The sequence below is a fragment of the Microcaecilia unicolor genome, chromosome 6, assembly GCF_901765095.1.
Source record: "Microcaecilia unicolor chromosome 6, aMicUni1.1, whole genome shotgun sequence".
NCBI lineage: Eukaryota > Metazoa > Chordata > Amphibia > Gymnophiona > Siphonopidae > Microcaecilia > Microcaecilia unicolor.
Genome location: NC_044036.1, coordinates 151,492,269 through 151,507,790, shown reverse-complemented (window position 1 = coordinate 151,507,790; position 15,522 = coordinate 151,492,269). Strand labels below are relative to the sequence as shown.

General features: G+C 42.4%; 1 protein-coding gene and 1 long non-coding RNA gene across 2 annotated transcripts in view; one reads left to right on the top strand and one right to left on the bottom strand.

Moving 5' to 3' along the window:
- PSMD6 (proteasome 26S subunit, non-ATPase 6) overlaps positions 1 to 3,046 on the bottom strand; it is a 23,596-nt gene extending 20,550 nt beyond the window's left edge. The window contains exon 1 of the mRNA XM_030206138.1: positions 2,784 to 3,046. Coding sequence (XP_030061998.1) covers positions 2,784 to 2,928 — 145 coding nt within the window. The 5' untranslated portion in view covers positions 2,929 to 3,046. The remainder of the gene's footprint in view (positions 1 to 2,783) is intronic.
- The window catches only part of LOC115472071, a 16,875-nt gene extending 1,353 nt beyond the window's left edge, over positions 1 to 15,522 (top strand). Inside the window, exon 3 of the long non-coding RNA XR_003942462.1 lies at positions 15,510 to 15,522. This is a non-coding gene — a long non-coding RNA (uncharacterized LOC115472071). The remainder of the gene's footprint in view (positions 1 to 15,509) is intronic.

Below are 15,522 nucleotides of genomic sequence, written 5' to 3'. Positions count from 1 at the left end.
CCGGTGCAGCAAGTGACACTAGTATCGGAAACCACACCATAGGCTGAGGGCCTTGCAGGTCAGCAGAAAGAGGCACAATTTGTGCAAGCACCCCAAATGCCAATGCACACTGCTGTAAAAACCCCGCCAAGTGCTCAGTGAGCATGGCGTGGATGCACACATCGAGAGAGTCCATTGGGAAAGGCTGAGGTGCCGGTTCTGAGACAGGCTGCTGAACTGCTGGGGGTCGAGATGGGTGCCTGGTCCTGGCTGCGTGGATACCTGCACATCAGCACCTCTCGTATGGAGGGGGAGCGGTCCTCCCAGCACCGACGGGGATCACTGACAATGCCTCTTTGCTTTCACGATGCCGGTCATCGATGCTCCTGGGTGCCGGCGAAGACGACATCAAATCTGATGTTGATCGGCCCTGCACTGCAGCCGGCGTCAAGGCAGGTGGACCACCATTAGATTCCCATCCACTCCCAGTGTCCGAGACAGGCTTCTCAGCCATACGAACCAATGCACATGATGCAACTCCTGATGTTGATACCAACGCCGAGGTTTCGAACCGGGCTCCAAAAATCTTTTCCCTTTGAGCCTCTCTGGCCAGCTGGGTTCTTTTCTTCATATGAAGGCAAAGAATACAGCTGGAAAGGGTATATTCAGACCCCAAATACTGAAGACACCAAGAATGAGTGCTTTTTGCCAGAAATGGTCCTACTGCACCAGCTACAGCATTTAAAACCACTGGCAACCTTCAATGGCATGGAAGGGAAAACAGCAGTGGTCAAATCAAATGGCTCGATGGCAACTAAAACAGGGGCACGCACAAGAAAAATATAAGGAGAAATACCAGAATGGAGCTCAGACCTAAAAAGGTCTATGGAGCATGCCAAAAATAAAGGAAACCTAAAAGTGTGGAAACAAACTAAAACTATATGAGTACGGATAAGGACCTTTCCCAAGAAAAAACAAAAAGTCAGGGCAAAAAATTCCGAAGGGAAGGTACAAAAATCTAACCCCCCCCCAAAAAAAAAAAACAGTGCACGCACCAGACAGTAGGAGTTGCGCAGGACAATCGCATTCTCTCCTCTCTGCGGATGAGAAGAGACTCTCGTGGCGGGCGGAAACGTACTTGCGCAAAAGAGGTGGGGACGCTTTGCGTGCTCTTAAAGCCCCAGTAGCTTGTTTAAGCTCTGCAGCGGGTGACATGGATGACATCACCCACATATGAGCATATGGCCTGCTTGTCCTCGGAGAATCATACATAGTACAAACTGAAAGTTTTCATGATTGAGTTCACTTTTGTATCTCAAATCTGAAATTAGTTTCATACAATTTATTTCACAGAAGTTACCTGATCCTGCTACTCTGAATACCAAAAGTAGGCTGTGTCCTCAGTTAAGCCTGGATAGATGGGGGTGCCCTTCTCCCCAAAGAATGCCACAGCCACTTGTGTATAACTGCAGCATCTATGCAGCCACAATGGTCACACAACCTTAATGCCATTCCTGACAAACACAGTATGAAACATACAAATTAAAAAAATGGAATCAGAAATATTTTTCATTTTGTGCATTATTTCAATGCTGCACTTCCAGCAACTTGGCTGTCCATTATGGTTTACAATAATATGATAAAACAATAAAACAGAAACATATTGCCAGTAATATTAATGTATCACTGTAAATATATATTTTTAAAATATTACTATGTAATCACCTACCACAAAAAGGATTGGAAATTGTATGAGTTGTTGCAGTACTAAGTTAAAAATAAATCATGTATATATACATAAACCAAACCTTTATACATGTGTGCATATATGTTTTGAACTTAAACATATTACACACTTTTCTGATTTCGTACTGCAATAACAGGTGCCATAGAGGCATATTTTCAAAGCACTTAGCCTTCCAAAGTTCCATAGGTTTCTATGGAACTTTGGAAGGCTAAGTGCTTTTTAAATATGCCTCATAGTGCCCTCATACCAAGAGAATACATTAGAGATCAATTTCCAAATCTCAAACCCACATAATAAAAACTATGCATAAAGATTTTCTAGCTAAAACCAAACTGCAACATTTGACATACATAAAGAAATAACAACTACGAAATACAATCCTTGCATATAAAAGGGTAAAAAAAAAAAAGCCTCACCAACTTTCAAAAGGTTCAATCGCAGCAAATTTTACCAGGGAAAAAAATATTTTCTTCACAATCAACGTTACCGCGAACTTTATAACTAGCAATAAATATTTTTGGTAACTTTTCCAAAACGACAGTACAGTTCTAATCTACAATCTATACTACTAATGGTGAGATCACTGAAAACTAAAGTAAATGACACAAGACACAACGACTCTAAGACAAAAGTGTCATCCTTATGATACAGAAAACCTTGAAAACGAATATTATTAACCGGAGATAAATTGTATACATGAACCACCAATCCGTTATGTACGTTACACAGCAGCTCTTTGCTTAGCATAACACAAACTTCTGCAACCGTGACTCAGCAGCCCGAAAAATCAGCAACTCACTTCAGAAACTTTTATTATTTTTCATTTCTCTACACCTCAGCAACTAACTACACCATCTGCCTTTTTTACTCTGTGGCTTTTTTAAAATTATTATTTTGCCGGTACAGATTAGGGAGTTACAAGCCCAGCAGAGAAACAACAACCCTTGGGGGCACAGTGAGAACTCTCGGAGAGTGCCAAAGAGTAAACGCGAGACCCCCCCGCCTTCCAGCACAGCGGAGCCCTCGTGACTCTGCACTTCCACAGAAAGGGACTCACTGTTGCACCGGACGGCCTCCATCAGCTCCTGCTTCACCGCCGCATCCCCGTGCGGCCCGCCAAGGCTCAGTAGGAACTTCAGCTGCGCGATACGCAGGTCCGGGTTCTTCGGCAGCCCCTCCTCTTCCAAGTTCTCCAGAGGCATCTCAGCGGCAGGGACAGAGAGCACGCGAGAAGGAAGAGCAACTCCTGTCACCGAGCCGCAGCTCACGCCACCGGCACCCCAGTCAGAGAATAGAAAGCGCCTCCTGTTAGCGAGGTACTTCCGGTGAGGTACTTCCGGTGTAGACGAGTACGCTACTACAGCCGGCCGGCGACCGCATAGCGCCACCTGCTGTCTCCGAAAGGGCCGCGCGCAAGACAGAAAAACGCAAGGTTAGGGACGCACGCCGCACTCATTCCCAGGGGGCATAGGGAAGAGCGCCATCTGCCGCATCCATAGAAACCGTGCCTGAGATGGAAGACTGGTCAAGTAGGGTTAATGAGAGGAGACGGCATGATCCTATCTGGCCCATTATCTGGGCTGAAGGCAGTGGGCGGAGCTTGTCGCCATATTGGTCAGAACAAAAAAATAGCAATCGCATTTGAAAACGATAGCAAACTTATGAGGTATATTGTTTTATTAAACCTCCTAGGTTTTGCATTCTGTCTGTTAAGAGGGGATGGGGGGGGGGGGGTTGTCGGGAATATTTTCAAAGGGGTCTGTGACGGGAGGAGAGGATTATATTCAAAATGTATTTATCAGTGCTCCAGAGCTTGCTTTGTTATTTACAATGCTGTATTGTGGCTTTCTGGCCCCGATAGTCAAAGGCAAACACTAGCACTAGGGCCATTAGCGCCGGACTACCACCCGCATTTGCTGGCGCCCAGTGATCAGAGCCTGCTTGGAACTGGTGTTAGGGTTTGCCAGGGCGGAATGGGGGGGGGGGGGGGCCCAGTAAAGTTCAGCATGCATTTGCATGTTTCCAGTGCCCCCACCCCCTCAAGCGCAAGGAGGCATGGAGGTCCACTGGACCTCCCCCCACAACTCCCTCAAATACAAGAGGACCTGGACCTTCAGACCTCCCCCCCCCCCCCCCAAACAGTGCCTAGAAGTCTGGTGGAGCCCCAGGCCCCTCACACACACACCCCCCGATGCTGTTGCAGGTCCAGTGGGATGTGGGATCCACGATGGGACCAGACCTGACCCCCGCAAATAGGGTTACCATTCGTCTGGATTTCCCCGGACATGTCCTCTTTTTGAGGGCGCCGTGGGGAGTCCGGACGGAGTTCCGCATTTCCCCGTCGGGACGAATGGTAACCCTAAATAAAAAAATGCTATTTTTTCCTCCACCTTTTTTTAAGGCACTTCCTATCCAACTGAAAGAGCTTTAGACTATAGCGTTTGCTATTGTTTTGGGTGTACTAAAATCGCGGCAACGGCAAGCTCCGCCTACTGGCATTCTCATACAACGGACTTGATAGGCTTACTTCGTCTCCCGACCGTTTTATCCAACCTCCTTGGGGATTACGGTTGCGCGGAGGAGAGGGAAAGGGAGATAAACCTACTCGGCTTCAGTGTTTTGACGTCATCCTCACAGCTTTCCTTCTTGTTCTCTGCCGTCACGTCCACCCCTTTCTGTGGTACTTCCTGTTGCCAAGGAGGAGGTTCATCTCAACCTAAACTCCTCGGAGAGGCTATGTCAGAGAAGGGGCGGAGCACCGGAGTCGGAGAAGAAAAACGGCGGGAGTCACTGCGGTGGCCGGTGACTGATGGTGATGGGCAATCATAAACATGAGTTTGAAGGTAGGATGGGAGAAGGAGTTTGCAGATGGGAGAGGTTCCGAGGGATTGGAGAACGGCGGAGGTGGTCCCTCTTCACAAGAGTGGTGATAGGGAAGAAGCTGGAAACTACAGGCCGGTAAGCCTCACTTCGATAATTGGAAAAGTAATGGAAGCGATGCTGAAGGAAAGGATAGTGAATTTCCTGGAAGCCAATAAGTTGCAAGATCCGAGACAACATGGTTTTACCAAAGGGAAATCGTGCCAAACGAATCTCATTGAGTTTTTTGATTGGGTGACGAGAATTGAAACAGGGATGAGCTATGGACGTAATCTACTTAGATTTCAGCAAAGCTTTTGACATGGTTCCCCACAGGAGGCTCTTAAATAAACTGGATGGGCTGAAGATAGGACCCGAAGTGGTGAACTGGATTAGGAACTGGTTGACGGACAGAAGCCAGAGGGTGGTGGTGAATGGAATTCGCTCGGAGGAGGGAAAGGTGAGTAGTGGTGTGCCTCAAGGATAGGTGCTGGGACCGATTCTGTTCAATATATTTGTGAGTGACATTGCCGAAGGGTTAGAAGGTAAAGTTTGCCTATTTGCGGATGATACTAAGATCTGTAACAGAGTGGACACCCGGGAGGGAGTGGAAAACATGAAAAAGGATCTGAGGAAGCTAGAAGAATGGTCTAAGGTTTGGCAATTAAAATTCAATGCGAAGAAATGCAAAGTGATGCACTTAGGGAATAGAAATCCTCGGGAGACGTATGTGTTAGGCGGGGAGAATCTGATAGGTACGGACGGGGAGAGGGATCTTGGGGTGATAGTATCTGAGGATCTGAAGGCGACGAAACAGTGTGACACGGTGGTGGCCGTAGCTAGAAGGTTGTTAGGCTGAGGTGTGACCAGCAGAAGAAAGGAGGTGTTGATGCCCCTGTATAAGTCGTTGGTGAGGCCCCATCTAGAGTATTGTGTTCAGTTTTGGAGGCCGTACCTTGCGAAGGATGTAAAAAGAATTGAAGCGGTGCAAAGAAAAGCTACGAGAATGGTAAGGGATTTGCGTTACAAGACGTATGAGCAGAGACTTGATGACCTGAACATGTATACTCTGGAAGAAAGGAGAAACAGGGGTGATATGATACAGACGTTCAAATATTTGAAAAGTATTAATCCGCAAACGAACCTTTTCCAGAGGTGCGAAGGCGGTAGAACGAGAGGACATGAAATGAGATTGAAGGGGGGCAGACTCAAGAAAAATGTCAGGAAGTATTTTTTCACGGAGAGAGTAGTGGATGCTTGGAATGCCCTCCCGCGGGAAGTGGTGGAAATGAAAACGGTAACAGAATTCAAACACGCGTGGGATAAACATAAAGGAATCCTGTTCAGAAGGAATGGATCCTAAGGAGCTTAGCCAAGATGGGGTGGCAGAGCTGGTGGCGGGAGGTGGGGATAGTGCTGGGCAGACTTATACGGTCTGTGCCTGAGCCGGTGGTGGGAGGCGGGGCTGGTGGTTGGGAGGTGAGGATAGTGCTGGGCAGACTTACATGGTCTGTGCCCTGAAAAGGACAGGTACAAATCAAGGTAAGGTATACACAAAAAGTAGCACATATGAGTTTATCTTGTAGGGCAGACTGGATGGACCATGCAGGTTTTTTTCTGCTATCATTTACTATGTTACTATGATTCAGGGTTATTGTACCGGATCACGGATGGGGAGGGAAGTGGAAGAGAGAAGAAGAGTTGGCAGACCATGAGGGAGGGGACGAGTTCTGGCACAGAATGTTGCATGGTAATAAAATCTCTGGAGGAGCTGAACAGGTAAATGCAAATAAGCGGACATCAGTAAAGTTACAAAGTTAGTCCACTTAATATAATTTCATTTATTTGCACTCAGCATCTTGTTAAACTTTGGAACTTATTGTTGAAGAATATGGTAAAAACAGTGTAACTGATTTTAAGAAAGCTTTGGACAAGTTATTGAAGATCAACTCATTAGATTAAGATAGATATGGGGAAAAGGTCTCATAATGTGAACCTTTAGTTCAAAATGAGGTGGTAGACCACCAGGGCTAGATAGTAAGTGAGGGGGGGTATGTGACGGGGGGACGCGGGGGGGGGACTATGTGACGGGGAGGGGAATAGGGGGCGGAATGAGGATCCAAAAGGGGCGGGCAGGGGGCGTGACGTGTGTCCTCTTTTTCAGAGGACACAAAATGGTAACTCTACCCGCAAAGGCTAGTTCTGGTGGAAGCGCCTGGCAGAGGAGAAGGGAGTGCTAGTCCTTCCTGCTCCAGCTAAAGGTATTTATTTAATTTATTTATTTGTTGCATTTGTATCCACATTTTCCCACCCATTTGCAGGCTCAATGGGGGAAATTGATCATCAACCTGTTAGTGCTGTGCTATATGACTTTATTTTTGTTTATGATGATGCAATCCCCCAAAATATGGGAATTACTGAGTGGTGACATCTGGGAGAGGGGGGAGAGCATGGGATGTTCCTGGATGGGAAAGAAGCCAGCCCAAGGGGTGTGGTGTTGGAATAAACTGAAGAAAGAATTAAGTGGATTAGTTTGTGTTTTATTGATAAGGAAGGTGGAGCTGGAGGTGATAAAGAGATATATTTTCAAAGTACTTAGACTTTAAAAAGTTACATACTAACCTATGGAACTTTGTAAGTCTAAGTGCTTTGAAAATGAGCTCCAAAGGCTCCAGCTTGGGGAGGAAAAGTGATCTTTGGTTGCCGGTAACCCCCACCGGGACCCGTAGTGGAGAGGAGGATCCCAAAGTGGCGAAATAAACTGAGGCTGAATTTAGGCGTAGTTGTTACCCCAGTCAGTGTTAACTGTGAAGGAGTGAGTGCTAAGGGTGGGTGAGGGGGACCCAGCCTGAAGCAGGAATCAGGACGAGGGAACTCGAAGAAGGGAGCTGGAAGAAGGGTCGGTGTCTAAGGAGATGAGGATTGTGATCAGAGGAGTAAGAAGCTGTCGTGGATTATTACCAGCCTCTGGGATGGGTAAAGGACAGGAGGTCTTGTATATTGTGTAAATATGGGAATGTAGAAAGAAGATCAAGTTTGAATAAATGGACTAAGGTTGTTGTATACAATCTTGGATGGGCAAGAGGAGTTACTGCACAATTGGCGTTATACAAATTTAATGCCTGCCTGTTGCAGAAAGTTCAGTAAAGTTGTGTTTGCATTAAGTCAAAATATTTGGAGTGCTGTGTAGTTCTTTTGAAGCGGGAGTGAGGATGCTTTGTAAAAATAGTGAATTTTGCAAAATACCATAAAATTGTACAGGCAAAGAATCAAGAGGGATACAAACTGTGAAAAGATTAGAAATATTGTTCATTGTTTGCAGAATAACTAGTGAATATATATATATATATATATATATATATATATATATATATATATATATATATATATATATAAATGTATATGAATCTAATTAAGTGTATACTCCCTGTTTTATAATTGTAAAGATCTCTAAGGGTCCTATTTGCTAAGGTGTAATAGATGATTAATGTGGTGCTGTGTTAACACAGAACATTAATTGTTAGCACATGCTAATTGTTGCATTAAACAGCTACAGCGGAAATGTTTACTGGGGGATATAGTACCGGGAGGGAATGGGTGGAGATTGTGCCTTGCAGTTAATGTGCAGCTCACCACTGCATATCACCTGAATTGGCAACTGTTAGAAGTAGGGTGCTGGGCTAGATGGACCATTGGTCTGACCCAGTAATGGCTGTTCTTATGTTTTTATGACGGTAATTTTAAAAGGATAGCCTAGTTTAAGAGGTCAAGTAGGCACCTATTTAGGTGCTATTTTATTAAAGACACAAGTGCCTATGTGCCTTTATATAATACTAGTATGAATGGCAGAAATTGCACCTACAATAGCGCATTTTAGAACCTAGGTGCATAGGAGTGAACTCTGCGTATTCTGCACCCAAACTCTGCCCCTGTTCACACCTACCAGCAAAGTCTACATCATTGTGTCAAATTGTCTTCTACTATACCAGTAGGCCACACACATCCAAAAATGACTTTTAAATTACTCCCCAACTTCTAACCCAACAGATAAAATGGGGCAGGTTGCACCTTTTAGACTAACACTAACCAATTTATTGAGGCATCTGCCAGTTTTTTTTTCTTTTATTTATTAATTTTGTAACATTTACAAGCATTAAATCTTGTACAAAAAAACTCAGAACAAAAAAAAATAAAAGGAAAAGATTGATTACTACATTTTGCATAGTATATATGAAAATGAGTGCAATGTGTATAGACCTTCTGCTCTGACAGTAATAAAGATATTTTCAAAAAAAAAGAGGGAGTATTCCCTCAATTTTATACAAAGCAATATATAAATTCTTTCTTACACCACCAATTTGAAATAGCATGGGGGGGGGGGGGGGGTGGACATATATAAGGAGAATACAATATACAGGAAAAAAAAGGCCCTGTCTTTATTCTAGGTATTTTCTAATTGTTAACTTGTAGATCTTCTCTTAGTCTAGCTTCTATTTGGTTAGCTTTTTTAATTCGATAAAGGATTTTATTTGTTCAGGTTCAAAAAAACAGATATTTATTATCTAGATAGCGAATTGAACACTTACATTGGTATGCAAGTAAAAATCTCGCGCCCAAAGCTTTAGTCTCTTCTCTTTGAGCCAAAAAAGCTCTCCTTCGATCTTGTGTAGATTTTACAACATCGAGATATATCCATATCCTATCTCCATAAAATGTTTTCAATGAATTTTTAAAGTACAATTTCAATATAGAATTTAAGTCTTGTTCAAAAACCAATGAAATCAGTAATGTGCGTCGGTTAGTTACCTCCATAGTTGACTGTTCCAAGAATGCGGTGGGATCTTGAAGCCTCGGTTCTTGTACTTGATTTGATGTTTGAAGCTGTAATTCCTTTTTTTGCTCTCCCACCTTCTGAGATATAGGTAAATAATATATTTTGTTTATTGGAGGAATAAGGTTGGGAGAGAATTGTAATATTTCCATCAAGATTGTAATATTTCCATCAAGTATTTTTTCAATAGTTCTGTTGCACTTATTTCTGGTATCATTGGAAAGTTTAGCAAGCGTAAATTCAGTCATCTATTATAGTTCTCGAATTGTTCTATTCTTCGATGAATCATAAGTACATAAGTAATGCCACACTGGGAAAAGACCAAGGGTCCATCGAGCCCAGCATCCTGTCCACGACAGCGGCCAATCCAGGCCAAGGGCACCTGGCAAGCTTCCCAAACGTACAAACAAAAAAGGCAGACACAATCAAATTCCTCCTAGACTGGGACGATAGATGCAGAACAAACTAGAACATCACACAGAAAGAATTCAATACCGTGGTTCAACGAAGAACTGAAAAAACTCAAAACACAAGTTAGGAAATTAGAACGTGCATGGAATAAAAAGAGAGATGATTCCACACTTAATGAATGGAAACAACTCCGAAGAAAATATAAATACACAATAAGACAAACCAAAAGACTATACTACAAAACTGAAATTGGACCAAATTACAAAGACACACAAACTTTTCCAGCTCGTGAATAAACTACTAGACACCACATCAGTTACGAATAACAGCAAAGACACACCAGGAGCTGAAAACCTCGCAAAATACTTCAAAGAGAAAATAGTACAACTGCAACTCAAAATACCTACCAGCTCCATCGAATACGCTGCACTCCTAGACTGTCTAGACCCAAACCCTGGAGTATACCCAGCAAATAGGATTTGGAATGAATTTGAGACACTATCGGAAGATCTCATCTCCCAAACGCATAAAAGATTCGCCAAATCTCACTGCAAACTAGATATATGCCCCAATAACCTTATGAAATTGGCCCCCCAATACTTCATAACAGATCTAACGAAACACCTGAATTTTATGCTACAAAATGGACTCTTCCCAAAGGAGAAAGGAAACATTCTACTCACCCCCATACCCAAAGATGCAAAGAAAAATGCAAGTGAATTAACCAACTATAGACCAGTAGCATCCATTCCCTTAATAACCAAAATAACAAAAGGAATGGTAACCAAACAACTCACAGACTATCAAAACAAATTCTCAATACTACACGACTCCCAGTCAGGATTTCGTTCTAATCACAGTACTGAAACAGTATTAGTTACGCTCATGACGAAATTCAAACAAACTATTGCAACCGGCAAAAATATATTACTTCTAAAATATATTACTTCTACAATTTGACATGTCAAGCGCCTTCGACATGATAGATCATGGAATCCTACTACACATCCTTGAATACTTCGGCATCGGAGGCAATGTTCTTAACTGGTTTAAAGGATTCCTAACCACACGCTCATATCAAGTGACATCAAATTTGGTTACACCAGCCGCATGGACACCTGAATATGGAGTTCCACAGGGATCTTCCCTTTCACCGACTATATTCAACCTAATGATGACACCCCTGGCCAAACTACTATCTAACCAAAACCTCAACCCATACATTTACGCCGATGATGTAACGATCTACATCCCATTCAATCAAGACTTAAAAGAAATTTCCATTGACATCAACCAAAGTCTACATATCATGCACTCCTGGGCGTTAAAACTCAACGCAGAAAAAAACCAATGCCTAGTACTTACCTCTCAACATAACACGAGCAAATTTACCACCATCAACACACCAAAATTAAACTTACCAATTTTGGATACCTTGAAAATCCTTGGAGTTACCATCGATCAGCACCTAACACTTGAGAATCACGCGAAAAACACAACCAAAAAGATGTTCCACTCAATGTGGAAATTAAAAAGAGTAAGACCATTCTTCCCGAGGACTGTCTTCCGCAATCTAGTACAATCATTAGTACTCAGTCATCTAGATTACTGCAACTCACTCTACGTTGGCTGCAAAGAACAAATACTCAAAAAAACTCCAAACAGCCCAGAACACGGCAGCCAGACTCATATTTGGAAAATCAAAATACGAGAGTGCAAAACCCCTATGAGAGAAGCTACACTGGCTCCCATTCAAAGAACGCATCATGTTCAAAGTATGTACCCTAGTACATAAAATCATCCATGGTGATGCCCCAGCCTATATGTCAGACCTGATAGACCTACCATCCAGGAATGCTAAAAAATCTTCTCACACATTCCTTAATCTTCATTTCCCCAACTGTAAAGGTCTAAAGTACAAATTAATGCACGCATCAACCTTTTCTTATATGAGCGTGCAATTCTGGAACGCACTGCCACGTAACCTGAAAGCGACCTACGAATTGACCAACTTCCGTAAAGTACTAAAGACCCACCTCTTTGACAAGATATACCACAAAGACCAAAGCATGTGAAACTCTCACATATATCCAGAAATGTAAATTAGTGGCTTCTGATTTATCACCATCATGTATTCCATTACCATGTAACCCAAAATCCTTCTGTAACACCAAATGTCTACTCTCTTCTCATTTCCAATATCCATGATGTATTGTAAGCCACATTGAGCCTGCAAAGAGGTGGGAAAATGTGGGATACAAATGCAATAAATAAAAATAAAAAATTCCTGGAATTGTGGATTTTTCCCAAGTCCATTTAGTAGTGGTTTATGGACTTGTCCTTTAGGAAACCGTCTAACCCCTTTTTAAACTCTGCTAAGCTAACCCCCTTCACCACGTTCTCCGGCAACGAATTCCAGAGTTTAATTATGCGTTGGGTGAAGAAATATTTTCTCCGATTTGTTTTAAATTTACTACACTGTAGTTTCATCGCATGCCCCCTAGTCCTAGTATTTTTGGAAAGCGTGAACAGACGCTTCACATCCACCTGTTCCACTCCGCTCATTATTTTATATCCCTCTATCATGTCTCCCCTCAGCCGTCTGTTCTCCAGGATGAAAAGCCCTAGCCTCCTTAGTCTTTCTTCATAGGGAAGTCGTCCCATCCCCGCTATCATTTTAGTCGTCCTTCGCTGCACCTTTTCCAATTCTACTATATCTTTCTTGAGATGTGGCGACCAGAATTGAACACAATACTCAAGGTGCGGTCGCACCATGGAGTGATACAACGGCATTATAACATCCTCAAACCTGTTTTCCATACCTTTCCTAATAATACCCAACATTCTATTCACTTTCCTAGCCGCAGCAACACACTGAACAGAAGGTTTCAGTGTATTATCGACGACGACACCCAGATCCCTTTCTTGGTCCGTGACTCCTAACGTGGAACCTTGCATGACGTAGCTATAATTCGGGTTCTTTTTTCCCACATGCATCACCTTGCACTTGCTCACATTAAACGTCATCTGCCATTTAGCCGCCCAGTCTCCCAGTCTCGTAAGGTCCTTCTGTAATTTTTCACAATCCTGTCGCGAGTTAACGACTTTGAATAACTTTGTGTCATCAGCAAATTTAATTACCTCGCTAGTTACTCCAATCTCTAAATCATTTATAAATATACTAAAAAGCAGCGGTCCTAGCACAGACCCCTGAGGAACCCCACTAACTACCCTTCTCCATTGTGAATGCTGCCCATTTAACCCCACTCTCTGTTTCTTATCCTTCAACCAGTTTTTAATCCACAATAGGACATTTCCTCCTATCCCATGACCCTCCAATTTCCTCTGAGGCCTTTCATGAGGTACTTTGTCAAACGCCTTTTGAAAATCCAGATACACAATATCAACCGGCTCCCCTTTGTCCACATGTTTGTTTACTCCTTCAAAGAATTGAAGTAAATTGGTCAGGCAAGATTTCCCCACACAAAAGCCGTGCTGACTTGGTCTCAGTAATCCATGTCCTTAGATGTACTTTGTCTTTAATCAAAGAATTTGTAGTAGATTTTAATGTCGCTATTTCTTCTTGAACTTGCGCTTTTTGTGTCATTGAATCTTGTTTTTAAAGTATCGAAAACCTCTGTCAAAGAGTCTAATTTGGTCGCGATAGATGAAGTTTCCTGCACCGCCTGTGCAACCGTATTTGTTAACTTTTGAATTGCTTTCCAAATAGTCTCTAGAGTAACTGCCATGGGAACATCTTGTTCACAGGTAGTTTCCTCCACCGCCATCTTAGTTTGGTCACTACCGTCTTCAGAACCTAATTTGCCGCATTCCGACGTCTTAAGGTCTGATGGCCTTCCCCTGATAGCGGCAGGACATGGCGGTGGGTTAGCCTCGGGGGAGGAAAGTGTTGTTTCTATTCCCTGTGGGGTCAGCGCTCCTTCGTCAACTCCCACTGCGGGAATCCTCTCACCCATCACCTTCGGAGTGCTTGTGGTAAACCTGTCGATCGTAGGCTGAAATGGGGCAGCAGCTAGAGCCGTCAATGGTAAGTTTTTCACTACTCCCTTCCTTTTCGTGTGAGGCATTATTTCTTAGTGGAATTTCAAAAGTAGAAACAGAAAAGCTCAGTCGCGATCGCACAAGCGTCCAACAGCTCAGACCGCCATCTTGTCACGCCCCCTCGTAGCCCCAGCATCTGCCAGTTTTATCACACAAGGCTAACACAGTTACCCGTTTTAAAGTTTTTATCATGGATGTAGCCGGTTGCATACTGTTCTATCCACTGTGCCAGTAACGTGTGGTAGAGATCATTGCTTTGCGTTAACAACACAGCTGCCTGCCTCAAAGTACTAAGTACACCTCCAACTCTTAGGGGGTCTTTTACTAAGCTGTGGTAGCGTTTTTAGCTCATGGTAGAAGTCAGCTAGCGGTAAACGCCGAGACGCCTGTAGGAATATAATGGGCTTCTAGGCATTTACCGCCAGCTGATTTCTACTGTGAGCTAAAAACGCTACTTAGGCTTAGTAAAGGACCTCCTTAATGCAGAAGGTTTGTGCTTAATGCTGCTTAACATCGATTGTTAACATGCATCAGATGTGAAACCTTGGTGCAAGTTAGTAAATAGGCCCCTTTTTGGTTTTTTCAGAATTCATGATGAAGAATTTCCTCATTTTATAAAGCCTAGTATTTATTTATTTATTTATTTGCTGCATTTGTATCCCACATTTTCCCACCTATTTGCAGGCTCAATGTGGCTTACAGTATGTTACAACGACAATCACATTTATGGAATAAGAATTTCAGAATATAGATACAGATAAGGTGTATAAGAATATCATGGCAATCATTAACGGAATAAGAATTTCAGAATTGTTACAAATAAGGTTCATAAGAATATCATGTAGGATTAGAAGTGGATAAGTAGATAAAACATAACATAATGATATCAGGACAAGATATAATATTCAGTAATGAGGATGTAATTAAAATAAACAAATTCCTGATTCAGTTTTTGAAAGCTGCTTTGTATTTCCATCTCATTGAATCTAGTCATGTCAATAGCATCTCTGATTCTGAATTAACCTTGTCAATGTAGGAATCACATCGATGATACTGTCTCTGTAGCCTCTTCTGAACTTGTTCAGTAAATATAATAATGAATTCCACATGCAAAAATGGGAGGAGACAGTAGGAACCACAGTAAGACAATAGACGGTGTATTTTTAGCCTTGCTTGCATCAGAAGAACAAAGATTAATGACAGATTAATAACAAGGAAGTAAGGCTTACAGAAACATTTCACCATCTTATGGGTGTATTTAATAAGAATTTTGAATGTCAGAACAAACTAGAGAAACATTTTGCATCTTTTACTGTGAGAGCTGTATATTTTACTGTATTCAGTGTTTGACAGCACATACTTTTAAAGGTTTTGGGATTTTTTTACAGTCTAATTATATATCTATATATCTATATCTTTCTCATATGTATCTGTCTATATCTATATCTTTCTATCTATTTATTTATCTATCTATATATGTCTATATCTATATATCTATTTATTTATTTATGAACATTTATACCCCACTTTTTTCCACATAAAGCAGACTCAAAGTGGCTTGCAATGTACAGATTAATCAATTACAATTACATTGGATAGGGGGGGAAGGAACAGGGTAAGAAGGGAAAGGGAA